At 44.2% G+C, this 27,686-nt stretch overlaps 1 protein-coding gene across 3 annotated transcripts in view; it reads left to right on the plus strand.

The window, feature by feature from the left end:
- The window catches only part of Wdfy1 (WD repeat and FYVE domain containing 1), a 55,089-nt gene that overhangs the window by 6,901 nt on the left and 20,502 nt on the right, over positions 1-27,686 (plus strand). For 2 of the 3 annotated variants that reach the window (XM_059278853.1, XM_059278850.1), the window contains exons 2-3: positions 19,063-19,130; positions 24,343-24,416. In XM_059278853.1, coding sequence (XP_059134836.1) covers positions 19,124-19,130; positions 24,343-24,416 — 81 coding nt within the window. In that variant the 5' untranslated portion in view covers positions 19,063-19,123. Of the gene's footprint in view, positions 1-16,749; positions 16,812-19,062; positions 19,131-24,342; positions 24,417-27,686 lie in introns of those variants that run through there. The other variant, XM_059278852.1, reaches the window with a different exon arrangement.

Below are 27,686 nucleotides of genomic sequence, written 5' to 3' on the forward strand. Positions count from 1 at the left end.
TGGGGTGAGGTGTGGAGGGTGGGTGTGAGTGGGCTGTACCTTTCAATGCTTCACCTGGCCTCAGGATCAGTTTTTTGTTTTGTTTTGTTTTGTTTTTACCTCAGCTGCTAGAACTCTCTGACCAAGATACTTTTCAATTTTTAAATAAAAATGATTCATTCTTAAAAAAAAAGACTAGACGCATTCATTTTAAAAGGACAATTTATTTGCAAGTAAGTAATTTTGTTTACAAGTAATTTATCTCCACAAGTGAGAAACAGAATGCCCCTTATGGTAAGACTGAAACAAGCCATGTTATCAACGTTCCTACGTTTTGCCGGTCACTATACTTAGGAAAAGACTCGTTTGGTCCAGTGATTTCATTTTACCCAAGAGGGAACTGAAGTCACAGTGGTGTAACTAGTTTCTCTGAGTCAAGGAGATGCAGAGGAAGCCAGAAATGGAACCTGGGATTGGTCATCTGGCCTTCGGGAGAAACAGCCTTTGCTTTAGAATTGTAGCAAGTTTGAAACCTTAAAGGTTTGATACACAGTTGAGGGAAACGGTTTCCTTGTAGTCTTAAGCAGCAAGCCATAGGCCCAAACTGGAAAGACTTCGGTGAGAGTATTCTACTGTTCTCTGAAAGCTGGAGGCAGAGGCCAGCCTTTTGTCCTCCCACCTTCTGAAGTGAGTGAAATTGAGGGCCTGCCCTGAATGGGAAAAGGAAACTTGAAGCCCCTAGCTCCTACTGGACCTTTCTGTTGGCTTTTGAATGAGCTTAGTTAGGGCTTTCTCCTCAGGTAGTGAGCTTATTTTCCCTGCAGTTTACATCTACCTAACCTCAAACAAGGTGGTAGGATTCTTGCCTGGATGTGAAACAGAAAGGGTGTGGGGAGAGTGAGAACGGGAGATGAGAAGGGGATGTAAACAAGGCAAATGGTAGAATAATGGTATTGGCCTGATATACACAGGAATGCAGACCACAGCTTATTAAAGTCAGCAGGCTTTATTCAGTACAATATTTTATTTGTGACTCATGCATGTTGGGTAAATTGCCGAATATTTGAGATTACTGGGTAGGAACAGTGCTAATAAAGATTTTATGGAAAGTGATTACTAAGCTCCTTGGGGACTCAGATATTTAGGGGAATTTTGAGTTTGGATTCTTTTTTTTTTTTCCACTACTCGACTGTCCTGTAGGATCCTGGCAAATGACTAGACCACCAAGGAGTTGCTTGCTACTGGAGGTTTCTGATGTGTATGTTAAGCCCTTTTGTAGGTACCACAATTCATGGGATTTAATGAGTGTGGGCTGTGAGTTTTGTTTGTGGTGGGTCTTATTTTTTTCTCTAAAGTGTTGTATTTGTCATACTCTCATTCATTCATTCATTCATTCACTTAGGAATACTGTATCTATTGAGTGTAAGGTCCTGGGGATAAAAGAGGGATCAAAAGCCACAGTGCCTGTGCTCATATAACTTCTGATCTATTGCTCTTTATGGACCTTGTATATGTGTGAGGACTTAGGACACTGGCTTCCCTTATTCAGCCAAGAATATGTCAGAAATGCCCGTTCGTTTGTTTCCACCGTAACCATAAAGGCGGCTGACATTAAAAATAGCTCTTTGAAGGCCTGAGCAGTTTACCGAGGACATGGCCCTTCATACTCCGCTCCCCAGATGCTGGGAGACACCGAAGGAAGAGACTCCGTGGCCTGGGTTGAAGAACCATCTTTAGGAGAGGCCCTCAAGGATAAAGGGATGGTTTATAGAATGGAGGGTGTGGGTCCTGGTTCCAGCAGAGGGAAAGGACAGAAGGACGTGACGTGGTAGCCACTCTAGATGTTTTAAAGTGGCCGGAGCAGAAAGTATGGGAGGCCATGGCAGGAAAGGGCCGAGGCCTGGAAGGGCAGTGTCCAGTGAAAAGAATTTTAGTGTGGCTCTTAGGAACTGGATTTTATTGTGCTGGCAGGGACAAACTCTAAGAGTTCAAAACAAGCAAATGATGTGATTGAGATTTATGTTTAGAAATGGCAATAGAAATGGCCTTAGAAAGTCCCTTCTCTACCAATGCAAAATTGGGCCGTGTGTTTGTCTGTGTGTGTTGGGGGTGTGTGTATCACCACACCCAAGCTCATGTCCCCCCATGAGAATAGTGCAGTCCATTTCTCTGATCAGCAATTCGAAAACTCAATACATTTTCAAAGTCAGAAGTGCCTGTATATGGAAGTTTTCTCAAGGATCATTTGGTGTGAAAACTTGATCTGAATAGATGAAACTTTGCAAATTTTATTTATCCCAGGCAGTCTGTTTTACTGCATAATCAGCAGGAGTTGAGAATGCTCTGTCAAGAGTATTATGGAGGGCTGGAGAGATGACTCAGAGGTGGAAAGCACTGGCTGCTCTTCCAGAGGTCCTGAGTTCAATTCCCAGCACCCACATGGTGGCTCACAACCATCTATAATGAGATCTGGTGCCCTCTTCTGGCATGCAGGCAAACATGCAGACAGAACACTATATACATAATAAATAAATAAATCTTTTTTTTAAAGAGTATATGGAACATAAGATAAACATACCATATTCTGATAGCCATTTGACAGACAGATCGGAAAACTGAGGCACAAACCACACTTAAATAATTACCAAGACTACAAAGCTGTTAAGTGGTAGGACTGAGAACTAAATCCAGTTCTGCCACTTCCATCCCAAGTTCTTCTTGTAATAGACCTCTGTGCATGAGAAGAAACCGAGTCCAGGCCATGTCAGTCAGCGATTTACTAGGTCAGCCACAAATACAAAATGACGGGATTCACTTTCTGCCTTGATCAAGGAGCCTTCCTTTTTGCTAATTTTCAGGATTTAAAGAAATGGCTTGCAACTTTGCAACTTGTGTTTTAATGCTTACAAAAGTAACTTTTGTATACCTTCATTTATTAGTGTGTGTAAATAATGTATGTATGAGCGTGAATGAATACACACCGCGGTGTGTCTGTGGCAGACAGGCTGAGCTTTTCAACAGCTATTTTTTAGTTTTTTCCTCGGGAGTTCCTGTAACACAGGCTGGCCTTGAATATACTGAGCAGTACAGGGTGGTCTTGAACTCCTAACTCTCTTGCCTCCATCTCTTATTGCTAGGACTATGGTGATGTGCCACCACAATTTTTATTTTTTATTTTTGAGACAAGGCTGGCTCAGAACAGTCCCCCGAGGGCAGGGGTTGTAGATGTGTAGTGCCACAAATCTGCTTAGGAAAGTAACTCTGAATGTTTATAGCAGGATCCAGCTGAAGTCAGTCTATTACATAAAAGCCACAGAGAACGAGGATGTCCTGAAAGGAAAAGCTGAAGAATCCAGGGGCTTCCTGAAGTCAGGGCCCACTTTTCCAAAGTCTGTGCCAGTGGCTCCACCATCACTGGTGGGCCCCAGGGGACATTCAGAACTATCTGCATTCACTTTGGGTTGCAGGGCGAAAGATACTGTTGGCATATGGGCCCATGCCAGGCTCATGGCTCAGCGGCCTTCAATGCCAGGGCGACTGCTCAACATCCTGTGGTATACAGACCCCAGTCACTCGTCTTTCTCCTCTTTAGAAAGTGGTTCTCAGGGGTTGGGGATTTAGCTCAGTGGTAGAGCGCTTTTGCCTAGCAAGTGTAAGGCCCTGGGTTCGGTCCTCAGCTCCGAAAGAAAAAAAAAAAAAAAAAGTGGTTCTCAAACTTGAGTGTTTATCAGAATCACTTGGAGCTCTTGTGAACCAGAGACTACTGGGCCCCACCCCTGGAGATTCTGATTAGGAAAGTTGATTGGGGGGCGGGGCTGAGAAACCTGGCATTTCTGTCAAGTACCTGAGGGATGCTGTTGATCCAAGGACCTTCAAAGCACCCGTGTTGTGCAAGAAAGGAAGGTTGTGTATCAATCACCAGGGAAGAGTGCTCTTTACACCTCCGCTTTAAAAAGAGATTTAATTGTGTGGCTATGTGAGTCTGTGCACTGTGAGTGCTGGTGCCTGTGGACTTGAGAAGAGGGTGTTGGATTCCATGCTGCTGGAGCTATTCTGGGAACCACACTCCGGTCCTTGGTATGTGCTCTTAACTGCTGAGCCATCTCCCCAGCCCGCCTCTCCTTTTCTCAGCATTTTGGGTATGTTTCCTTGGAGTTATACACGTCGCCACATAGTATCAAGGACTCTGTCTGTCACTGTGACAGAATACGGGAGGTAGCCGACTTGGAAGAAGGAAAGGTTATCCTCATGGTTTTAAGTTGTGGTCCCTTAGCCTGGTTGCTTTGGGACCTTTGGCAGGGCAGTGCGTCATTGCTGGGAGAGCATGGCAGAGGAAACTTCAAACCAGTGCAGATAGGAAGCTAAAAGAGAGGAAGGGCTAGGGTCTCAATACTCTCTTCAAGGGTACACCCCCACCTTCAATTGCTTCCACCAGCCACATTCTAAGGTTTCCACAACCTCCTAATAGCATCACTGGTTGGGGACTAAGCCTTTTAGCACATTACCTTTTGGGAGGAATTTAAGATATAAACCATGAGCTAGGGAGACGGCTTAGAGTGTAAGGGTACTTGCTCGGTAAGCATGAGGAGCCGACTTCAAATTTCTAGCACCTACTTACAAAGCTGCACATGACTGTGCATGCCTGTAACTCCTGGTTGGGGGACACAGACAGGTGGGTCTTGCACACTTACGTGTATACACCACACACACACACACACACACACACACACACACACAAACATTCAAAGCATAATATTCTCCTCTCCAGTAAAATCAGACTAATGTAGCAGCTGAATACAATCTACCCTCTGAAGACATTAAGTCAGTATGAATAATAAGGCTTAATTGGGGTCCTAAACTTTTGAACTAAGAATTATTTGAGCAGTGTCTTCCTGTTGAGGAAATTAAACAAAGACCACCATCAAATACTGTTCCGTGGTAAATTTAAGAGTTGGAGTCAGAGCAGTTAGTCTCTGGAGGGGAGCTGGACGCTGAGCTTGCCTGCAGGGCAGAGCTGAATTGTGTGAGGCAGCAGGGGCTGATTCCCTAGACACATGGCTGTTTGTGGACTCCGCTAGGACTGCACAAAAACTTAGTCAGCTGGTCCCGTGATAGAAGTTTTCGGAGGTGGAAAGTCTTGTTAGGAAGCTTTCTAACGAAGCGAAAACTACAGACTTGCTGTCTTCATTTTTGACAAGGTTAAAGATGAGCCTTCTCTGTCTGCCTCTGCTCCAGGAGCGGGTAAGGCCAGCATTGATTCTGCAGGAAACTCGCTTTTCTTTGGCTTAAGTCAGACAATGACAGATCTGTGTTTTCAGGTGCTGTGCATAAGCTGGTTTTAAAAAAGTAAAAAAAAAAAAAAAAAAAAAAAACTTTTATCATTTTTCCCTTTTTAGTCCACTGCTCTTTTAATATATTTGTTGCCTCTTAAACATATTTGTTTGTTTGTTTTTGAGACAGACTCTCATGTAGCCCAGGCTGGCCTTTAGCTGAGGAACTTGTGAGCCTCTTTCCCTGAGTTCTGGGATGACAGGCATGTGCCACCGAGCCAGGTTTATGCTGTGCTGGGGATCAAACCCAAGGTCCTGTGCACGTTGGTCAAGTACTCTACCAGCTGAGCTATGTCTCCAAACTGTTGTTGAACACTTGTAAGCATATTAAGACAGTGTGTAGGAAAATTTGTGTATTTCCTTACTGTTTATGGGAACTGATTCTAAACCTGTTTTTTAGGTAAAATGCATAGAAGGAAAACGTGTCCGGGGTGTTAATGGCCGTATTTTGGTTGGCATTCAAGGCCTAAAAGTTGATTCTTTAGTTTGTGTTATAAAAGAAACTGAAGAGTGGCAGGAAGCCAGCATAGACGTGAGCGCAGTGACTCCCATATTAGAGTGACCCCTCGCTGGGACAGTCATTTTCTTTTTATAGTGTAATTAAAAACAGAGGCTCCAGAGATAAATGCCAGAGTTTGAATCCAAGTCATGTGACCTTGGACAAGCTACTTAACCCCTTTGCATCCTGGTCCTCTCAGCTGCCAAGCACATATATAGATAGTAGTGTCTACCTCCCAGGGTTCTGTGAAGAGCTGACAGATTGATAACATAGATCAACTTAGAGCCTGGCACACGGGCTAGCAGTTGTGATTTTATTCCTATTTATTTTCCTTTATGTCAACAAAGCTAAATATATTTCTGCCCTGTGTGTGCGAGTGTGTGTTGTGCATGTATTTGTGTATGAATAAAGTAAAAAAATTTTCCCTGCCCTAAATAAGGCACTAGCATTTGGGAGCCAGTTACAAATGTAAACTTTCATAACTGACTTTGAGTCATGGCTTTTGTTTATTTCCTTATTTGGTCCGTTACAAGTCATTTCAGTCATATTCACGTCCCACATAGATCTTTCCTCTGCTGTGGCAGAGAACCCTGAGATCAGGTCCTTTGACTCACTGGAAGGACTCACACCTTACAACCATACACACAGCCATAGCATATTGTAGTCCCAGGGCACAACATAAACCCAACACATGCAGGGAAGACAGGAAGAAACCAAACCAAGCTTTGAGAGTCCTCCAAAGTGACTGTGGAGTCACACAAGATGTGTTAAATGCCTCCATTGTTGAATTATGTGACCACTCCCCCCCCCCTTGTGTTCAATACTGTTTATCACGGGAGTTCAGCGGAGACAGTATGCCAGCTGTTTATTGGGGGGTAGTTATAAGGGCACCCTCTTGTAAGCATGTACCAAAATTTGGGAGTCTTGAAAAGAAAAACAAATAAGGTAGGGCAGCAGTGGTGCACGCCTTTAATCCCAGCACTCGGGAGGCAGAGGCAGGCGGATCTCTGTGAGTTTGAGGCCAGCCTGGTCTACAGAGTGAGATCCAGGACAGGCACCAAAGCTACACAGAGAAACCATGTCTCAAAAAACCAAAAAAAGAAACACAAATGAGGAGCATAAACCATATATTTTGTACAAACATTAAACAGGGTAAGCCACTCTTCTGAGTTTGGGAATGTTGGGAACCTCCTAGAAATCCAAGGTCGGAGACACCAGCTGAGGGGCTAGCCTTGAAGGCAGGACAGCTGTCTCAAGCCTGACTCTGCTGTGAATGCCTTCTCATTTTCACCCCCAGGCTGGTTCTCATCTTTTAACCACTGTTAAACCTTGATCACTACAGTAGCCTCCATGAGGAGTTCTTGAGCCCTAGCATGCCCTCCTTGAATCTGTCTTGCCAAACTTGTGTCTCCAAAATGGCTTTTATGATGTCTTTTTTTTTTTTTCATGACCTTTCGTTAATGTTGTCTGTCATCGTATCTGTAATTGGATGCAGGGGCGCTTGTAACTATTCTGTACCCAACTTTATTTCCACGTCTGTTTCTCATTTCTTAGTGGTTCTTGCCAATGTGTTCTCTGTCCCATTAACGTCTTACAGCTCTCTCACTTGGATGCTGGGGTTCACGTGCACCCTCCTCAAACCATTGGCCCTCCCCAGTCTCCCATATCCCAGCCTTTTAGGGCTACTTCTGTTTCTCTTTCCATCGTGGAGTAATTCTTCCCTGTCTACCGCTGTCAGCCTTTGTCAGCTTCCTCCAGCTTACAGTCAGGTGTGAGGTGCTGCTGGTTTGGATTTATTATTCTGATCCTCTCACATGGCCAGTACCTCCAACGAGCAGCTCATGCAGCAGGCCATGCAAAGCTACAACCAACTAGCATCATTGGGTTGATTGACAGAGACTCACATTGCTGTATCGTGGGCCTTTCCCAATCTGGTTGACTTTAGCCATCTGCAAGTTCTCCCGTAGGAACAAAGCTGAAATGTAACCAGTGATATTGGTCTTTAGAATTAAGCTGTTTATCTTACCTTCTTTCCGTAAAAGGCACTTAACAAATCATTCTGAAAGTTAAGAGAGTAGGAATGTGTACTTACTCACTTTATGGAGTATTTTTTCATACTTCATAATCAAATAATCTCTTTTCTTTTTGAGTCAGGGTTTCTCTCGTATAGACTAAGCAGCCCTCAAATTAACTATCTACTCAAGAATGGTCTTGAGTTTTTAATTGTCCTGGGCCAACCTCCTTAGTGTTGGGATTCCATGTGTGAGCCGCCACACGCTGTTTATGTGGTGCTGAGGCTGGAACTCAGTTTGGTGCCTGCTAGGCAAGCACCCCACCAACTGAGTTCAAAATCATCTTTTTAATGATTCATTTCCCTCATAGACCACACACAGCTTTACTCAGCACAGTTCCCTTTAAGATCAAAGTAAATCTGCAGCCAGTGTTCTTGTACAGATTTTGGGATAGTTTCCTCCTCTTATCTCATCTTCTTTGCTTGCGTGCTGGCAGGGGCATCCACCTGGAAAGACTTCTGGGGAAATTAGAGGTGCTTGAAGTCATTGTTGATAGGGAGCATTTGGGGGTACTACGTTATGGTTGGTTTGTAGAAAATACTACATGGACTGGATTTCCTTGGGTACTTGAGTACCCCAAAGGGCCTTCTTACTAACTATGTTCCCCCCAACATTCCCTGCCTGTGTGCTTACCCTTCTGGGGAAATTGAAGGGTCTGAACTTTGAGGGTACCATTTTTGTCCCATCCATTGCTCCCACCTGCATTTCTAGATGTCAGCCCACCTTTTCACCATCCCCGTAGATCTGGCCTCGGTATCTCCTTCCCACCCAGCTGAATACTGGCCTTTTAAATTCTTCTAGAATTTAAAACAGTGTAAAGTTTACAACAGTGTGTCCAATGTTAGTTTGATTGAATCACTAAACAAACTAATAAAGAGCCAGAGAGCACAATATAAAACTAACTCAAGATGTGTTTCCCCTGGGTTAATTTAATCTTGGGTTTCCAGACAGCTCTGCTGGGCTATGGGTAGAGCTGAAGTTGTTCGTTGGTTATTATTATTATTATTAATATTATTATGCTGACCTCAGCTTGTCTATATTATTCCTGTCCTCTGGGGTGGGGTTTTCCTTAGGCTTCTTGTGTGCACAGGAGTCACACAACATCATTTTGATGCCAGTAGTAAAAGATTACGTCTGGACTGGTTTCTCCAGTCACACAGAGAACCTGCAGGAGCCATTTCAGCCACATGGCTGTGGCTTCCTGGGAGGCGTTACTGATTACGGGTGGTGTGAGTGCTGGGGTCCCTGTGAGCCTTCTCTGGATGGTACAGTGTCCCCACATACTCTTAAGCTGTCCAGTATTCCTTCTTTCCTGTAGTGCAAGCCAGTAAGTGCAGCCAGGCTTATTGTTCTCTAAAAATGAGACCCGTTTCTAGTCTTTTGTTTTAGAAGATCCACTCAGCAACTGTTCGCTGCTTCACCTCCCTGTTACCAAAGGAGACACTTTGTTCTCTAGCGGAAATGCAGAGGTCAGAGTTCCAGCCACTTGGTTGGAAGGAAATTGCTGTTTATTTGATAAAGCCAGACTGAAGTGATGATGGTATCATTCCGTCTTCCTTTCAGGCTAACATCGCAGTGTTCTAGAACCTAGCTTAGTGCCAGAATTCCACACTGTTATCTGGATCCTCCAGAGGTACGGTCAGACTAGGAAGTAATGTCCTTTGTTGTAGGGGACAGAAGTGTTCAGAGTCCAAAGTCTGGTAGTATCAGGGTCCCTGCAAGCAGTCACAATAGTCAGCTTTCTTTACAATCACGATTTTCCCAGAGTTTAAGATAAATCAGGACCTTGGTCTTACTTTGTAGCATATTGTATATTCTGAAATTCGCTTTTTAATTAATTGGTTGAACACTACCTATTTATCAGGGTAAAAGTAGAAAATGATTAAATTGTTTTATTTCTGTTATCCCAGGAGGAAGTGTTAATTGCTGGAGGTGGGGAGGGCTTGACCTTGGGCTTCTGGAGAAACACTTGAGTGTCATTGGAGATCACAAGTGGGCATGTGGTTATATTCAAGGTTATTGTTCCGGTATCATAATATGTCCTGGAAAATATGTAACACACCGAAATGTATGTCCTCACGGGGTTGCAGATTGAAAATAGTACTCATTAGTTCTACTAGATGCTTCCTGGCTTGGGAGTCAGTGCCTTTTGGGGGAGAACCATGCTGTGTGTCCATCTTTGCTCTCACATCATCGTGGTGGTGCACGCCTTTAATCCCAGCGCTTGGGAGGCAGAGGCAGGAGGATCTCTGTGAGTTTGAAGCCATCCTGGTCTACAGAGTGAGTTGCAGGACAGCCAGGGCTACACAGAAAAACCTTGTCTCAGAGAGAGGAGAGAGAGAGAGAGAGAGAGAGAGAGAGAGAGAGAGAGAGAGAGAGAGAGAATGAATGAATGAATATGACTGGCTTTATGGGCTTGGTGTTGGTAGTTCCCTAATATGAGTGAGTGTGTGTGTGTGTGTATTTGTTTTTTTCAAGGCAGGGTTTGTCTGTGTATCCCGGGCTGTCCTGGGATTAAAGGTGCCACTACCGCTTGGCTTAAAATGTATTCTTACATGTATTCTATTTCCCTGCATAGTTAGCCTTTGCTCTGTCCAGAGCACCTCAAAGCAGTGGCTTAAAGCAGCAGGTATTTCATTGTCGTGAGCTGTGGGTCCGAGGAAGAGTTGAACTGACTCAGTTCAGCTGACTTGTGCTTATGACCAGTCCTGTGTGTCAGCGCCTGGAGAAGTAGCTAGTTCCAGGCTGGTCGAGGGCAGTTCAGCTAAGACACAGGCTCCCTCTTCCTGTCGTAGTTTCTCCTCCGCAGGCTAGCCCCCCTGGTTCATGTATTTTGGCAGGCTTCCAGGACAGGGAGCAACAACAGGAAAGGCCTTTCTCAGAAGAGCCCCAGCACCACTTCTGACACACCATAGGCGGCAGAGACACACCGGGCAGCCTACCCACAGGAGTGGGAGGAATAGACTCTGCCTCTCAATGGGAAAGGCTGTGAAATCAGATAGTAAAGGGCACGGAGCAGCAAGGGGTAAAAAAAACATCGAGCACGCTTCACACACAGTTATCTGCCACAAACTCTGACACACTGCATTTCATGCTAGGTCCTGCTAAATCCAGACCTTGAGGTAGTGAGAGATTTTATTAGCATCACTATTCCAACTTAGCACAAAAGTCAGGTTTTCTTCCAGCTTTGGGGCATAAGTCTAGTTGAACCTAGACTTTTGGGTGCTCTGAGTCTCTTTGTTTAGGGGAACAAAGAACCTGCTATGTAACAGTTCATGTTTATTTGTTTAGGAGTTACTGCTTTAGTGGAAAACGTAAATTTCTGGAAAGGCTCTTTTACTTTTTTTTTTTTTTAACTATACAAAGCTACTTTATATTGGATTGTATCTCTTGTAAGGTTTTAAAATGATGAGATTTTCTCACTTTCCAGTAAGAGATGGATAGCATTGGACAAGACAGCTTGAGTCGGCCAGTGTTGCAGTGGCCGTGTTGGCTTGTGTGATTTTGAAGAAAACTTTCTGCTCATTTCTGTCTCCTGAAGCATAAACTGGAGGTAAAAAAAAAAATGTCCATCATCTTCATCACAGAGTAGCTTGCTCTCTGCAGATCACAAGTGTTTCCGGAATACCTGTGTGGGTCTAGAATGTGGAAAATCTTTACCTGCACAGTTCAGTGCTAAGTACTTACGGGAACTAAGCAGGGACACACTTGGAGGGTAATAGCCTATTACATCTTTCAAACCAGGGAGCCTGGTGCCTTTTGGGAGAATCTCTTTCCCAGCCTCCTTTTTGTTTTTTTGCTTTTTGGTTTTTCGAGACAGGGTTTCTCTGTGAAATAGTTCTGACTGTCCTAGATCTCACTCTGTAGACCAGGCTGGCTTCGAACTCACAGAGATCTGCCTGGCTCTGCCTCCCGAGCACTGGGATTAAAGGCATGTGCCACCACCACCCGGCTTCTCCAGCCTTCTTGCATCTGGTTTCTTAGTCCCGATCTGCAGGCCCTGTGTTCTGCTCCTTTGGGAGTGATCCTATCAGGGCTTAGTCCATCCAGGAACTTTAGCTGTGCCCTCCATCGTGTCCCCTTATGGGGGCTAGAGTCCCTTCTTTGCGCAATAGTGGCCTGCAGGGAAACACTCCTGACTCTGGGCTGCTGGGGGATGTCTTTCCGTACACTATGAACATATGTTGTTCCCATTGGTTAACAAATAAGCTGATTTGGCCTATGGCAAGGCAGCTTAGAGGCAGGTGGGAAATCCAAGGAGAGAGACAGGAAAGAGAAAGGCAGAGACTGCAGAGACACCCGCTGCTGCCAAAGGAGCAGCAGGATGCCAGCAGACCGGTAATGCCACGACCACGTGGCAACTTACAGATGAATAGAAATGGGTTAATTTAAGATATAAGAGCTAGCTAGGAAGAGGCCTGCCATAGGCCATACAGTTTGTAAATAATATTAAGCCTCTGAATGATATTTTATAAATGACTGAGAGACCGAGGGGTGGGGGCGGGACATGACTCGGGAGCTGAGAAAACTTACAGCTATACTTGGCCAAGCCTGTACCAGGCACAAGTTCCTATTGATGGCCAGCAGACCACAGAGCAGGCGTCTTAGTGAGGCACACAGAAGCCTCCAGGGTTGGTCTTGTTAGGAAGGACAAGCGGCTGTCATTTATTTGAAGTTGCCTCTGATTCTTGTGCCTGAGGCTGCACACCAGCTTAAGCCTTTATTTAGTTTACACTCATCAGCCTTCTTTGCTCTTAAGGAGTGGAACATTTTTACATTTTCTCTTTTAGATGACTACACTTGAACACCAGACAAAACCCATCCCTGCACATTGGGAACTAATTGCAAGGTGTGTAATTGGTGGCTTGTCAGAAGGTCCCCGTGGACTGACTCTGTTGTTGTCCTCAGATCCTGGAAAGGATCTAGAGTCAGTGTTTGCTACTCCTCCACTGTCTACCCCGTCCCTCTACCTGGTGCCCACAGCGCCCTAGAGTGTGCTTATACAATTTAGTTATGTAACTGTCATTTAGCTCTTTTAAGGAAAACTGAGTATTTTTGGCTTAAAAGATGGGTCAGTAGGTAAAGGCACTTGGCACCAAGGCTGAGGACCCGCATTGGGTCCCCAGAACCCTCAAGGTGGAGGGAGACCTGACTCTCATAAGTTGTCTTCTGACCTCCACCTGTGTGCTGTGTGCATGTGTACACACCAACATGCGTACACACCAACACACACACTTCAGATAAAAGTGTTAAAAGAGAGAACTGCATTATATAAACATTCCCACCCATCTACTGGCCTTCATAATTATTTTTAGTGACCATATAAGCTATTAAGCTACTATGCCATTTGATAACCCATCTCATTATTTAACCTTTTCTCCAAATCCTGATTCTTACCTTTTAACTTTTAGATGGGAAGTTCTGGGTTTTGTTTTTTTTTTCTACTTCATTAATTTCTCCTGAACAGTTGCCAAGCCTGAAATCCCTGAATTCAACCAAGTTTGCCATCTTTCCTTTAGAAATGATACACGCTTACTCATTTGTACTTGGTGTTTCTCTTTTCCCACTGTGGGTTCTGAGGATCGGACTCAGGTCCTCAGGCTCAGAGGCAAGCACGTTTACCTGGTGACCCAGAATTCTGCCGTTAATTTGTCTCGCTCTTATAGTCAGATAAAGGTCTGTTTCTTACTGTGTGCTGCGGCCAAGCTCTTGCCAACATGTTCTAGTTTAGAATGCTGACAAAAACCTCAGAGTCCTGCAATGGGCACTTACTACTGTCTGAGTTGTTCCCATGCTTATCCTGCACAGCAGCGCGGTACCCAGACCCTTAGTGTGGAAGATTGAAAATTCAGAACTGCAGTCTCCTGTGCTGATGGACAGGATCACAGCTCTGAGCCATCTCTGCTCTCTTTCTAGATGGGTGGTGGAACCCTCCACAGGGATAGATAGGGCTGTGGTTAAAACTGCAAATCACTTACGTAGGCTCAGAAAGAAATGATGTACTTCCATTCCAAGTATCTTTTGGAAAAGCAGACTATTGTTTGAAAACTGAAATTAGAAAAAGAAAAAAAAAAAAGAATGGTTCTAAGGTGTTTTTTAGGAAGTTTTCTTTTTTTTTTTTTGTTTTTTTGGTTTTTTTTTTTTTTCGAGACAGGGTTTCTCTATGAAACAGTCCTGGCTGTCCTGGAACTCACTCTGTAGACCAGGCTGGCCTCGAACTCACAAAGATCCACCTGGTTCTGCCTCCCAAGCGCTGGGATTAAAGGCGTGCACGACCACCACTGCCCAGGAAGTTTTCTTTTGAGGCTGCTAGGGTCTTGGAATATCAGAGGTCCAGCCACAGTAGGGAATGAATAGAAAAGGTAGCAGGAAAAGCAGGGCCTGACTGGGCTGGAGAGATGGCTCAGTGGTTAAGAGCACTGGCTGTTTTTCTAGAGGTCCTGAGTTCAATCCCCAGCAACCATGTGGTGGCTCACAACCATCTATAATGGAATCTGATGCCCTTTTCTGACATGCAGGCATACATGCAGACAGAGCACTCATACCAAAAAACTTACATACATAAATAAAATTTAAACAAACAACAAACAAACAAAAACAAAACTTTGGGATGGGAGTAGAGTTGTCAAGTACGAACTGTTCTGCTGGGTTAGTTCCACACAGGAACATGTGAGGGAGCAGCTTCAACACTGTTCTGCTAGAAAACATTGGGCCTGTGCGCCACAAACAAAACCACCAGATCTCAGTGCTTAATGGAGCTGGCTTATTATATGGTTCAAGGTTTTGAGTAATTGGCATTCAGTAAAACATCACACACACTGTTGCTTTCAACTTACTGGAGAGCAGCCTTTGCTTCGACTTTGCTGACTAGTCAGTGTTTTAGCCTGGACTTTCTTAAAGTATTACTAACTAGTCCAGTTGAAGCCTGTTTTTTATAACCCCCATTAAGGAAAGGAGAAACACTCTGATCAGAATATGAAACAGATTCCCATGTACCTTGTAGACACTAGAAAACATTAACATACAGATTCCTGAAGATCCTGGGTTGTCAGGGATTAGATTTAATGTTGGTTTGATTGAACCATACACACGGAAGTCCTCAGCAGTACAGGGAGGGGAAGAATGGCGATGGGTTGAAGATGAGAACTCTGGGTAGAGGGCATAAAGCTGAAGTCTACTGCCTGCTCAGAGACTGATTCCTAGTGAGGTTGGCCTTCTCTGTCTTCATACAATAACCACTTTTCAAGGGATACTATAAAAGTTTCAGTTTCAGGCCGGGCGGTGGTGGCGCACGCCTTTAATCCCAGCACTCGGGAGGCAGAGCCAGGCGGATCTCTGTGAGTTCGAGGCCAGCCTGGGCTACCAAGTGAGTTCCAGGAAAGGCGCAAAGCTACACAGAGAAACCCTGTCTCGAAAAACCAAAAAAAAAAAAAAAAAAAAAAAAAAAGTTTCAGTTTCTTAGCTTGCTGGTTGGGTCCTAGCCAGGGTCAGATTTGTGCCAACCAAGTTGTATGCTGTTTGTTCTATAAAGAAAAATGACGCCATGTTCCAAATGCTGGAATCCAGCTAAGTGGGATCTGAATGTGGCCTTAGGCTAGGTTAAATACCATCCCTAAGGTGTGGATTTTGTTTTTCAGGTCTAGTGACGCATGGGAGAGATGGTCTTTTAAGATTATTTCCTCCCGACTGGGTCTTCTGATGTCCGAATGTTGCCCTTTCTGAGCACAAAGGGAAAAGTGTATCCCACTAGAAAAGGGGAAGTGCTGTGGGATATTCTGTATGTTAAATGTGTTGCTCTGATTGGTTAATAAATAAAACACTGACTGGCCAGTAGCCAGGCAGGAAGTATATGCAGGACAAGGAGAGAAGAGAATTCTGGGAAGTGGAAGGCTGAGGCAGAGAGACACTGCCAGCCGCCATGATGAGAAACAGATGTTAAGATGCCAGTAAGCCACGAGCCACGTGGCAACTTATAGATTAATAGAAATGGATTAATTTAAGATATAAAAACAGTTAACAAGAAGCCTGCCACAGCCATACAGTTTGTAAATAATATAAGCATCTGTGTGTTTATTTTATAAGTGGGCTGTCGGACTGCCGGGGCTTGGCGGGACCTGGAGAAAAAACTTCAGCTACACATGACCTTCGTGGTGGCAGAGTTTTAGTGAATTACCAACATCATCTTCTTCCATAGACTTAAAAATCTTGACAGTGGTTAGCTGCTAGATTTAACCCTTCAGTGGCCCTGTTGTAAATAAAGCCAGTGAGCTTAAGCAAAGCTGCATGGAACAAGGCTTGATCTTCAGCGGCCTTTGTACCTTGAATTTGGACAGGAGGGAGGATCATTGAGTAGACTTAATCCTCACCTTAGAGTTGGCCTTTAACTTATTACTCTGCTTTGGCATCGTCTATTGTGCTGAATGTAGCCATAGCATTTCTGTGTAGACCAATTTCTCAATGGTCTTAATAAATAAAAAACACGGAGCCAAATATAGGGTAAAAACCTTAGAGAGATCAGGGAAATAGGGAAAGCCACCAGCCAACCTCACCTCGCCAACTCTGCAGCTTTCAAAAAGGGCGACTTCCTGTCTACCCAGGCTTATATGGCTTGCTGTCTAGCTACATCACTTCCTCTTCCTGGCTAGCTCTGTCACTTCCTGTCTGTACAGGCCTCCAGAACTCTATGGTTGGTACTGGGATTAAAGGCGTGTGTCACCACCTTGCTCTGTTCCCTAGTGTGGCCTTGAACACACAGAGATCCTGCCTGATAAATGATAGGATTAAAGGCATGTGCTACCACTGCCTGACTTCTTTCTTTACTTAAAATGACTTGCTATTTCCTCTGATCTCCAGGCAAACTTTATTTATTAAAGCAGAAATAAAATATCACCACATTTCTGATTTAAGCAACATGGAGTATAGTCAGCACAGGTAAGCCCCTTTTGAGAATCAGTTCTAGGGATAATTCTTGTATACTTCCATTGAGTTTTTAGATGGAGTTGTGTTGAAATAGTATCCAACCTATTATCTACCTCGAAGGACAAGTCTATAGAGAATAGTTCGTGGTGGAATGGTGAGGGAGGAGAGCTTGGGGCATAACCTGAGAGAACCATCTGGAGACTTGAAATATGGCAGCTCACTGGTTTTCAAGGCCTGAGCTGGGGAGTTACAGGAGCTACGTTTGCCACTTGAATCCTGGGTTTGCTTTTGCTGCAGTACCTTTGTCATGGTGTTTTAACAGGTTCTCCTGTCCCTCTGTCCTCCCCATACACTGAAACCGGTCAGATTCCATTGGCCTTAAGACATCCATAGTGTGGGGTTCTGTGCTGTGTCATGGTGTCATCGATTTAGTCAGTGAAGATCACTGTCCAGTGTGAATTGCCGTCTAGTCACACAGACACAGGGGGCTATGCAGATCTTGAGAGTAGTGGGACGTCTCCTACTAGATGGACACAGCTCTGGTGACCAGCCCCAGAGCCTCGCCTTTTTTTCTTCCTCACTCCTCTACAATCTATGCCGTTCCCCGGAATCAATCAGCCATTCTTGAGTTTTGTCCCTGTGGAAGAGTTTTACTTGCCTTGAACTTCAAAAGGAAATAACTTGATAAATAAATGGAACTATGTATCAACACTTAGTTTTTTATATATTTCAGTCTGAACTTATCAACATTTGTCAACTGTCATGTTGCTATTGGAATTATACTTTTATTTATTCATCTTTGTGTTTGTGTGTGTGTATATGTGTGGGTGTGTGAGTGCCACGGCTCAGGGATGGAGGACAACCCATGAGAGTCAATCCTCTCCTTTGACTGTGTAGCAAGGATCGAGCTCAGATCCTCATTCTTGATGGCAACCGCCTTTACCCAATGAGGCACCTTGCCAGCCCATGATTAGAAATATAAACACAGCTGTCAAAGAATGACAGTGGATGATGAGAAACTTGTGAGCAAAGCAGACCTCACTGGAATGCAGTTACAAAGAGGGGACTGGAGCAGAGCCTGCCTTAGAGGTTCGGCAAGGGCAGGAGTGGCCCAGGCTGGCCCTACTGTTTTCTCCTTCTGCAGTGAACACACACACACACACACACCCTGCCCTTTGGCTCTGTTGTTCAGTTACTTTCCTGCACACAAAGGATTTCCTCACAGCCCTGTGTGCCTTGATGAAAAAGAGGCCAGAGACACAGTGTGGGACACTTTTCTCCAGGACAGGAGGCTGAGGATTGTGGTGGATAGGCGAGACCTCCCACTGACTGAGGCACTTATACCTCTCTTCCTTTGCCAATCTCATACTGTTTTTCCATAAGCATGCTACTTCATTTTTTCTGTTTTTGCTTCTGTGGGATAGGGTTTTGCTATGTGTCCGAGGCTGGACTTTAACTCATGATGATCATTCTCCTGATTTAGCCTTCCAAGTGCCAGGATTGTAGGTGTGTGTGTCCCTGAACCCAGCTTTTCTTTCTTTGTGTGCCTGATGCCTTCTTTAGTGTCTCCTGGTGAGACAGTCTTGTGACTTTGTTGGTACAATATGTTTTACCCAGAAAAGTAGTTGATAGTTTTCAGCTTCCTTTGTATGTCATTCTATAGTGAATGTTTCTACTATAATTATTAAAATTACTTGAAATCTTGACTTCTAGGTATTATATAACTTACCATGGTCATACTGTATGATACATAATATATATAAGTATGTATACCATATATAATATACTAAATTCTGTGTATGTATATATTTCCCTTTGAATAACTTTGTAAGATCAATTTAAAACTGTTGAATTTTTTTTAAATAAAAAACAAAATTGTCCTGAATTACAAAAGAGGATAACCCCATTGCATACACCACTGAGGGTGAGCATTCTTATGACTAGAGTAAGCCTTTCTAAAGCATCGTAGCAAACTCTCTCTGCCAAGGCTGCTTTTTGCTTTGCACTGAATCTGGAGAATGGTAAGCTGGTGCTTGTGTGAAGTACGTTAATGTATATGGGGAGTCAGATGCCACTGATGGAAATGTTTAAAGATGACAGTGTCTGCAAATACTTGGCATGGGCGTTAATTCTCATCCCGTTGTGTGTGCTGGTTTTATAGTATTAGATGAGTGTCAGTTCTGCCCAGTTAGCTGGCATGCCATTCAGAAGATTTTATAGATAAAATGACTGAGTACTACTCTCCCCCTCTTTGTCTCCACAGAACTATCCGAGTATGGCTGAAAAGAGACAGCGGCCAGTACTGGCCCAGCATCTACCACACAATGGCTTGTAAGTCACATAATTCTCTACTTAAGGGCCTTATTTCCGACGCCTTTGATGACTTAATTTCAAAAAGCCTGGCTAAAAATTGCTGCTGGGTTTCAGAATATGTTCCTTTGTTGCCTAAGACTCTGACAGGCCGTAATAAACCACAGGAACACTCCTTTCCAGAGGCATTTTGTCTACCAGCCTAACTGAAACAGGACCACAATTGAAGAAAGAAATGATTGCAAAACAAAACAGGAAAAGGCCACTTTCCTTTGTCCTAATTTGTCCAGCTTCAACTCCGTAGTGACTTCACAAAAATGACCTTTACAGTTTCTTAGCTGTGTAAGTGCTCTTACCTTGGCGGATATTTGGAGGTTGTAGGAAAACTTGAAGTGTCGATTCCGTTCTGTCTCCCATGTGGGTACTGTGGAGCAAACTCGGGCTTTTCAGCATCCGCCTTTAAATGCTGAGCCTTCTCATAGGCCCAGCGGTCACTTTTTCCTCAGTGGTTAGGGTAAGTAGTTAGGTTAGTGAGTGAGCAGCCTTTCACCTGCTCCTCTCACTGTCCCTCAGTGCTGTAGAAAGATGTGGACCAAGGATCAACACTTTGGAGACGGAGAGTCTTCTCAGAAGCTGACCTTGGAGCCCAGTTGGAAGAGTGTTTGCTTAGCATGCTTGCAGCTCAGTTCAATACCCAGCATGGCATGAAACTGGGCATGGTTGATCATAGATACATAGCAAGGTTCAAGACCAGCCTGGGCTACATGAGACCCTGTCTCTTAGGATGTCCTGACATAGAATTACCCATACATCGTCAAGCCAGTGTACACACCATCACATTACCAGGTCGCTATCTTTCTTCTTTTCTTCAGCTTTTCTCAGACAAAGCCCTGCAGAAAATGCCTGGATGCCACCCAAGGCCAAGTGGGAGGTCACTCCTTCTGTCCCAAACAGCCACAAAGGAGACAGCTTCTGAGGGAATTCTCTATTTAGAAAGTGTTCCACCTTGGGCCTCTATGACATGGGGAGGCGGGGTGGGACAGGAGCAGGCTAAAGGCTAGTCATACTCACAGGAGTAAATGGAGTACATAGGCCTTTTTTGTAATGGGGTCTTAGCTCCTAACTAGTGAGCGAACAGCCACAACCGTGGGACTCCTTGAGGTACTGTTCCTAGAAAAGAAATGGTTTGTTGTGAGCTTAATGGTTTGTTACTGAAGGACACTGTGAAGTTCCTCCATAAGAGGCCTCATGTCAGTTGTCCTGGTTACTGTTGACACTGGTCACAGCTTTGTGAGAAGCTTTCCGAAAACGCCGAGTTTGGTACGGGTATGGATCAGCAGTTATTCAGGATATTCTGTGTGATGGGAATGTTAGTGGTTTATCAGTGTTAGACCTTCCAAGAGCTTTGGACAGCTGGTCAACTTCTTTATGTTTATAATCACTCAATGAAAATGAAACACTTTTGGAATCCTGCTTAATAGTAAATATTAGCAATGGAATACAGAGCACATTGGAAGACTCCCTGAAAGGCTGCTCATGATATGCCAAGTAGTAGTTGCCCGTGTCTGCATGTATTGTGGCAGCATAGCCTTGGTTCCTTACTCAGAATTCTCTCCTTAACTATGAAGTGACTGTCTTAGTTAAAGCGCTTCTGGAGCCTGTTTGAGCAACAGGGCAGCAGGAGGTGATATCCTCTGGGCCTCGTTAGCTACACCAGCCACACAAGAGGCTTCGGCTGAACTCATGGCTTCTTACTTCCCAATGGCTCAGCCGCAGATCTGGTCGCTGAGGGAGCAACGGTCCGGGAAGTCACCCCAGTGCTGGCAGAGCGTGCTCGTCATGGTGGAACACCTCTTCAGTGCTGTTGGTGTTCACCTTCTCAGGCTCCCAGCCCTGCTTTCCTCCACAGTTCACAGTAGGGTCATAACTTAGCCTCTTGGGTCCTGAACACTGGGGCTCATGCTCCTAAGATGCTGAGACTGAGATGCTTGTGCCCCACGTTCCACTGTTACTCTTCAGATTCTCCGTCCCTCCTCCCCTGGCCCCCGAACTATTTTTCTTGCAGTGCTGGGAAGCTGTGTCTCTAGCCTTCCCTTTTCCAAATATTTTGTGCAACTTGATTGTGAATTAGAAACAGTAAGTTACATCTATTTATATTGTGTGGAGGGAGATGCTTCCAGTGGAGGTCAGAGGACAACTTGTGGGAATCTGTTGTCTCCGTCTACCGTGTGGATCCTAGGGATCAAACTCAGGTCATCAGGCATGACAGAAAGTGCCTTTAACCACTGAGCCCTCTTGCTGCCCCTGCTGTGACTGATTTTTTTTCCTTAGGGTACCAACACCCCATCATGGCTGTTAGATCTTGAGCATGTGACCATGGTCCTCTCTGTCCCCATCCGTCCTTTTCTTGGCTTCACTGGCTCTCTTGAGGTAGTTCCCAGTTTAAGAAGGAGAAACCCTGTCTCGAAAAACCAAAAAAAGAAAAAAAAAAAAAAAAAAAAGGAGGGCTGGAAAGAATAGGCCCCTGGCCCTGCAGTGGCTGCCTGACAATGCACGCGTGTTTGTTTCTACACACAGCTGCTGCTGCTGTGTTTTGTTGTTACTGTCTGAGACAAGGCGTCACTCGGTAGCCTAGGCTAGCCTTGAACTCACAGCAGTCTTTCTGTCCAGCTTCCCAAGTGCTGAGCCCCAGTCCCAGCTGAGACACTTCCGTATTGCCTAAGCTTCAGTAACATGGTAATGAGGAAATAGAGAAATGAATTGTAAAAAGTAACTGCTATTTTCCCATGACATTTCTTGCATAATTAAATTCAAAATACAAGAAAGATGTCCTTTCTACAAACGATCTGCAGATTACTGGATTTAAGATGTTTAGTGGCCGTCTACCAACTCCAGCTTCCCTGTGACCGAGGTAACCCTTTCCATGCTGCCATCGGTGGCCAGTCCTGCCCTGGAACCTTGCTTCCCTTAGCAAGAGTCACTTTCACAGTGCTGAAGAAAAAGAGGTCCAGGGTATTATAAAATCCAAACCAAACTGGGGAAGCTTTTTTAATTAAAAAATTCTGGGGTCCATGAGCCGACGCCGTGGGTGAAAGTGCATGCCGCATGAGCCTGGCAACCTGAGGTTGCTTTCTGGAGCCCACAGTGGAAAGAGAGATCAACTCCTGAGAGTCATCTTCTGATCGCCACATGGTCACTGTAGCACGTGTGTGCCCCCCATCACACACACAAGACAATAATATAATAAATAAACAACTCTCTAGTGTCATAAAATCACTCAGCACATTGACATTTTTACACAAATGGGGAACTTTACATATTTATGCAGTTTTATGATAGTGTCAGGCATTAAAAGAATTGAAGCTTAAAGCTAACATCAAAATTTATCATCAGCTGATAAGCAAACAAAAATGGTAACAGTGAATCTTTTAAATCATTGAAGCAGCTGATGATTGCTTTAATTGCTTGAGGTTGGGGTGTGTGTGTGTGTGTGTGTGTGTGTGTGTGTGTGTGTGTAACAATATATCTTTGTGGTTATAATTATCTTTTAATTCAGGCAGCCTCACTTTGTACATGTAGCTGGCCTCAAATTCCCTATCTAGACCAGGCTGACCTTCAACTCACAGAAACTCTCCTACCTCTGCCTCCCGCCCGGGTCCTGGGACTAAAGTCATGTGCCACTATGCCTGGTGGAGGGTATAATTATTAAACATGAGATTATACATTATAAACTCAAAACATAAATGTAGGAGTGTGCGCACTTGGAGCCAGTTCAAAGCCACACACACCTCCAGCTGAGTTGTGTATGGTGTCAGTGGCTGCCTTCACCTGCAGAGTTCTTGAATGCAACTGAAATAGTCCTTTCCTATGTGCGATCTTAGAATCGTCTTGGGGTGCAGTTCTGGACACAATGCCGATTGTCTACAGTGCCAGCGATGCAGGGCAGAGATAGGAAAGATGATGGAAACAGGCAGATCTCCGAAGCTCATTGGCTAGCAGCTACAGGTTCAGTGAGAGACCCTGTCTCAAAACATAAAGGGAGAAAGAGATCAAGAAAAGACACCTGATGTCTACGTCTGGCCGCACATTCATACACATACACGAAGAAGTATACGTGCCACACACACTAAAATAAAAGCCAAGAAATGCATAAGCCTAATGGAATGAGAAAACTTCAAGTTATTTTCAAGCTCTAACTTCCTTTGGAGATTTTTTTCTCTTTGACTTTTCCTTTGGGGATTTGAGACAGTGTGTCACTCTGCTTGGACGCCAGGCAGCATGGACTTTCTGGGTAGGCAGTTTGGCCTTGAATTTTGATCCTCCTCCCTCTGCCTTCTAAATGCTTAGTTACAAGCTTGCACCACCCAGCCCAGCTTTCATTTGTTTGTTTGTTTGTTTATTGTTGGTAGACAGTTTTAATCCAAAGCCATACACATCTGGTTCATTCCCCCCCCCCAATGCATTTTTATGCTGTGGGTCTTTCATTGCTAGTTAAAATTATTTATGGGGAGTGAACCCAAACAGTTCTGTCTCCAAATGTTCGGTTTTAGGAGTCACATTTGTTGTGATTTAGAAGAAGACAGTTTGGAGTTTCTGCTGTTTAAGAAATTTATTCTGTTGCCCATGATTCCTGGAAGAGGGATGGGTTGGCCATAATGGGTGTGTGTATGAAAGAGGTCGGTGCTATCCCATGCAGTCACAGCTCTGCTTACTGCAAACTGGGGTGTGTGTGCTTATTGCAAAGGGATTAATTTTTATTTTTCTCTTGAGGAAAAAAATAATCCCGTGGTGGGTTTCCTTGCTTGTTCACACATGCCATGGGATTGGAATTCTCATGCCAGTACCCTTCATTGTTTAGAGTCCAACTAATCATAGGTCTTTTCTGGGGAAGGGTGGCAGGGCAGGGTGAGCATCTGGATATCAGAGCATGCCCAGAAACACTAGTTCCAGAGGCATCTGTGCTATAGCAGGAGCTCCACCCAGACGAGACTTCACACTGGCAAACTTCACCCACAGTTCTAAAAGTAACTGTGAGATGACTTACACCATTCCAGTTTTAAACATAAGCCATGGGAAACTTCAATTACATTTTCAATCTGTACAATTTATTTTTCATGAAGCATTTTTGTCTATTTTTAAAACCTAAACTGCATAACTCTTAATAATAATATGCTTTTAGAAATGGCTTCCAATACTTACCTTTTCTCATAATGTGGTCTTGTCTTTCTGGCAGCTCCTTGCTCTGCTATGGCTTACCATCACGACAGCAGACGGATATTTGTGGGCCAGGATAACGGGGCTATAATGGTAGGTAGTGTCTCTGATGTGTTCAGTATGTCCTTTGTAAGACTACCCCACGTTTACTTATGCTGAACGTGTTGTTTGTCGTGAGCAGTGTCGGATTCATCATTGATGTTAGACTGAAAATTAGTTCAATTTAATTAAGTGCTTGTAAACCAATTTCTGTGGATCTCAAAATGTTCTCATGATTGGTATTTTGGTGCTCAGGTCACCCACAAAGCATAGACTTTTTACAGTGGATTCGAGACTGTGAAAGACAGAGCTGAGAAGACAGACCAGCTATTCATTCAGGAACTCATGTGGTTCCAGAGGAAAGCAGTGCACCTTGAACTGCCTTTGGTGGAGGATGGGATATTTAAATTTTCAGTCTGTTACTGACTGGTGTTTTTTATACATTTAATGGTGTGTACATAATAGGTTCATTTCCTCGATAGGAATGTAACTCATGCATTATATTGGTCATCATTCTACATGTACATGTTAGTCGTTTGTATTCTCATTAGATCATGTCAGCGTCACCCCTTTCTAATTGCAGAACATTTTCACATCCCCCAAAGAAAACTTATCTTCGTTGGCAGTTGCTTCCTAGTGCACCTCCCCAATCTAGATGTCTCTAATCTGCTTTCTGTGAATGGGGAGTTGTCTATCCTACCCATTTCGTGTGAACAGGATCATGTTCTGTGTGTAGCTTCTTATGTGTGTCTGTCCTGCTACAGTTTGGGTTAGTTACTTCATCCCTTTTTATGGAAGACTAATGTCCTCTCAGATAGAGTATTCTCTTAGATAAATTGCACTTTTGTCTATTGATCAGTTGACTGGCATTGGGATTATTTCCATGTGGGGCTGTTGTGAACATTGCTACTAGTAACATTGTGTATACATCTCTGTGTGAATCTACATTTTTCAATTTGTTAGAGATATAGGAATGGAATTTCTGGGTCATATGGTGACTAACATTTCAGGAAATCTTCTGTCCATTTTATGTATTTGTTTGTTTATTTATTTAGAGCCTTGCTTTATAGGCCAAGCGGCCCAAGAACTCACCCCCTTAGTGCCTTTACCTCCAAAGTGCTGATCTTAAAAGCATGCACCACCATCCGGTGCCCTGGGTTTGGGTCGTAGGTTCTTGTTTAAAGTTTTGTAAAGCCCAATTTATCTTTTCTTTTGTTTTTTTGTAGTTGCTTGTACTTCGGCTGCAATATCTGAGAAACTTTTAATTACCTGGCTCAAGGTCATTTATCCTATTATCACAGGAGTAAACTAATCTGTGGCCATATCACTCTGAGTGTGCCTAATCCTGTCATAGGAACAGATACGTTACACTTCTCTTTTCTTCTAAGTGTTTGACAGTTTAGCTTTTATTTAGATCTTGGCCCCATTATTAATTTCTGTAGATGGTCTGAGGGATAGTTTCACACTTACCCTTTTGCATGTGGATACCCAAAGTTTTCCCAGTACCATTCATATTTCCTTTTTTTTTTAAATTTTTTAAAATTTATTTTACATACCAACCAGTTTCCCCTCCCTCCTCTCTTCCCATTCTCTCCCCCTACCTCCTTTCTACCCACCTTCCATCTACTCCTCAGAGAGGGTAAGGCCTCCCATGGGACTTAGCAAAGCATGGCATATCAAGTTGAGGCAGGACTAAGCTCCTCTCCTTGCATCAAGACTGAGCAAGGCATCCTACCATAGGGAATAGGTTCCAAAAAGCCAGCTCGTGCGCCAGGGATAGATCCTGGTCCCACTTCTAGGGAACCCACAAACAGATCAAACTATACAACTGTCAGCCACATGCAGAGGGCCTAGGTGGGTCCCATGCAGGCTCCCTAGCTGTCAGTCCAGAGTCCAGGAGCTCCCAGGAGCTCGGATCAACTCGTTTGTATTTTCTTTTCCCCTTGTATTTTCTTGGCACCTTTGTCACAGCCAGCCAGCAGAGATTCCAGAAGTGAAAGCTTTGTAAAGACTTGAGGTGACACAGGTCTGTGTTGGAGGAAGGTATCTTGGCTGGGTGGCACTGGATGATAGAGGAAGGACCCAGGCATAACTGAGACATGGACAAGGGCCAGGTCATGCAAGACCCATGAGTAAAGTTTTGCATTTTATTGTAAATTTAGTGAGAAGCTAGCAAAAAGGTTTTGACAGGCAAATGATATATTGTAATTCATATCCTCCTCCACCTCTTTCAGATAGGATTTCACTACACTGCTCAGGCTGGCCCTAGAACCTACTATGTAACCCCCGTTGACCTCAAACCTACGATCTCCCACCTCACCCTTGTAGAGTGGGATTATAGGTATCACCCATATTCTTGTGCCTGGCTATATTCTTAGATGACTAACTCTGTGGAGACTGAATTGGAGAGTAACAAGAATGGAAAGGAAAATTAAGTTACCATAGCAACCAGGAATCTGGGATCAAGGACAGTGGCCTCAGAAGTGGACAGAGTGGATGCTTTAAGATGCCTCCTGGCATGTTTGCTGTAGGTTCAGTTTGAGAAGACAGAGGAAGATGCGAGGTGACACCAAATTTGGGGTTGAACTAAGTGGGCTGTGGTGCCATTTCCCAAGGAATTGAAGAAGGGAGCAGAGAGGTGGTGAGTTCCAGAAAACAAGGGCAACCGAGAGAGGCTGGGCTCAAGCTGTACCGAGAAGGCAGCACGTGTTTATATATAAACCGATGTAAGCGTGAGTAAAGCTTAAGAAGCTAGAAAGCAGAACTAGCTAGGCAATAAGGAAGGATGGGCTTGGGCACAAAGACACAGCAGTCATGAAAGAAGCAAAGAGACTGAGCTGGGGTGCGACAAGGGAGATGAGGGGTGATGCGTGGAGAAGTGGTGGAGGGGGAGAGGACCATCAAAACATAGTGTGCTTGAAAATCTCCTCAAGATTATCTAGTATTTTACATGCTAGCTACAAAATAAATAAGTAAATAAAAGAAGGCAGCCAGGGCTAGGAGGGAGAACACTCTTCCTGGCAGGCACAGAAGCCTGGAACACAGTGGTAGGAGAAGGGACCATGGTGGGAAAGCCTGAGGGTCGCTAGGAAGGGCAGATCATAAGAAAAGGGTTTTTGCTGAGAAGGGGGAGAAGAGTCTTGTGTAGGTCAAAGATCTTCATTGTTGTTTTAGTTGATTTGCCTTTTAATGTAAAGATGTCTTGATTAGTTTACGGGCTGAGAAGAAAGAGCCCTAACGTTCATACAGCCTTGGAAGGTGGCAAGGACCATTCTGCACACAGGGTAGCTAGCAATGATGGGCAAAGCTCTGCCCCTCTCCTTC

The sequence above is a fragment of the Peromyscus eremicus genome, chromosome 13 (assembly GCF_949786415.1).
Source record: "Peromyscus eremicus chromosome 13, PerEre_H2_v1, whole genome shotgun sequence".
NCBI classification, from domain to species: domain Eukaryota; kingdom Metazoa; phylum Chordata; class Mammalia; order Rodentia; family Cricetidae; genus Peromyscus; species Peromyscus eremicus.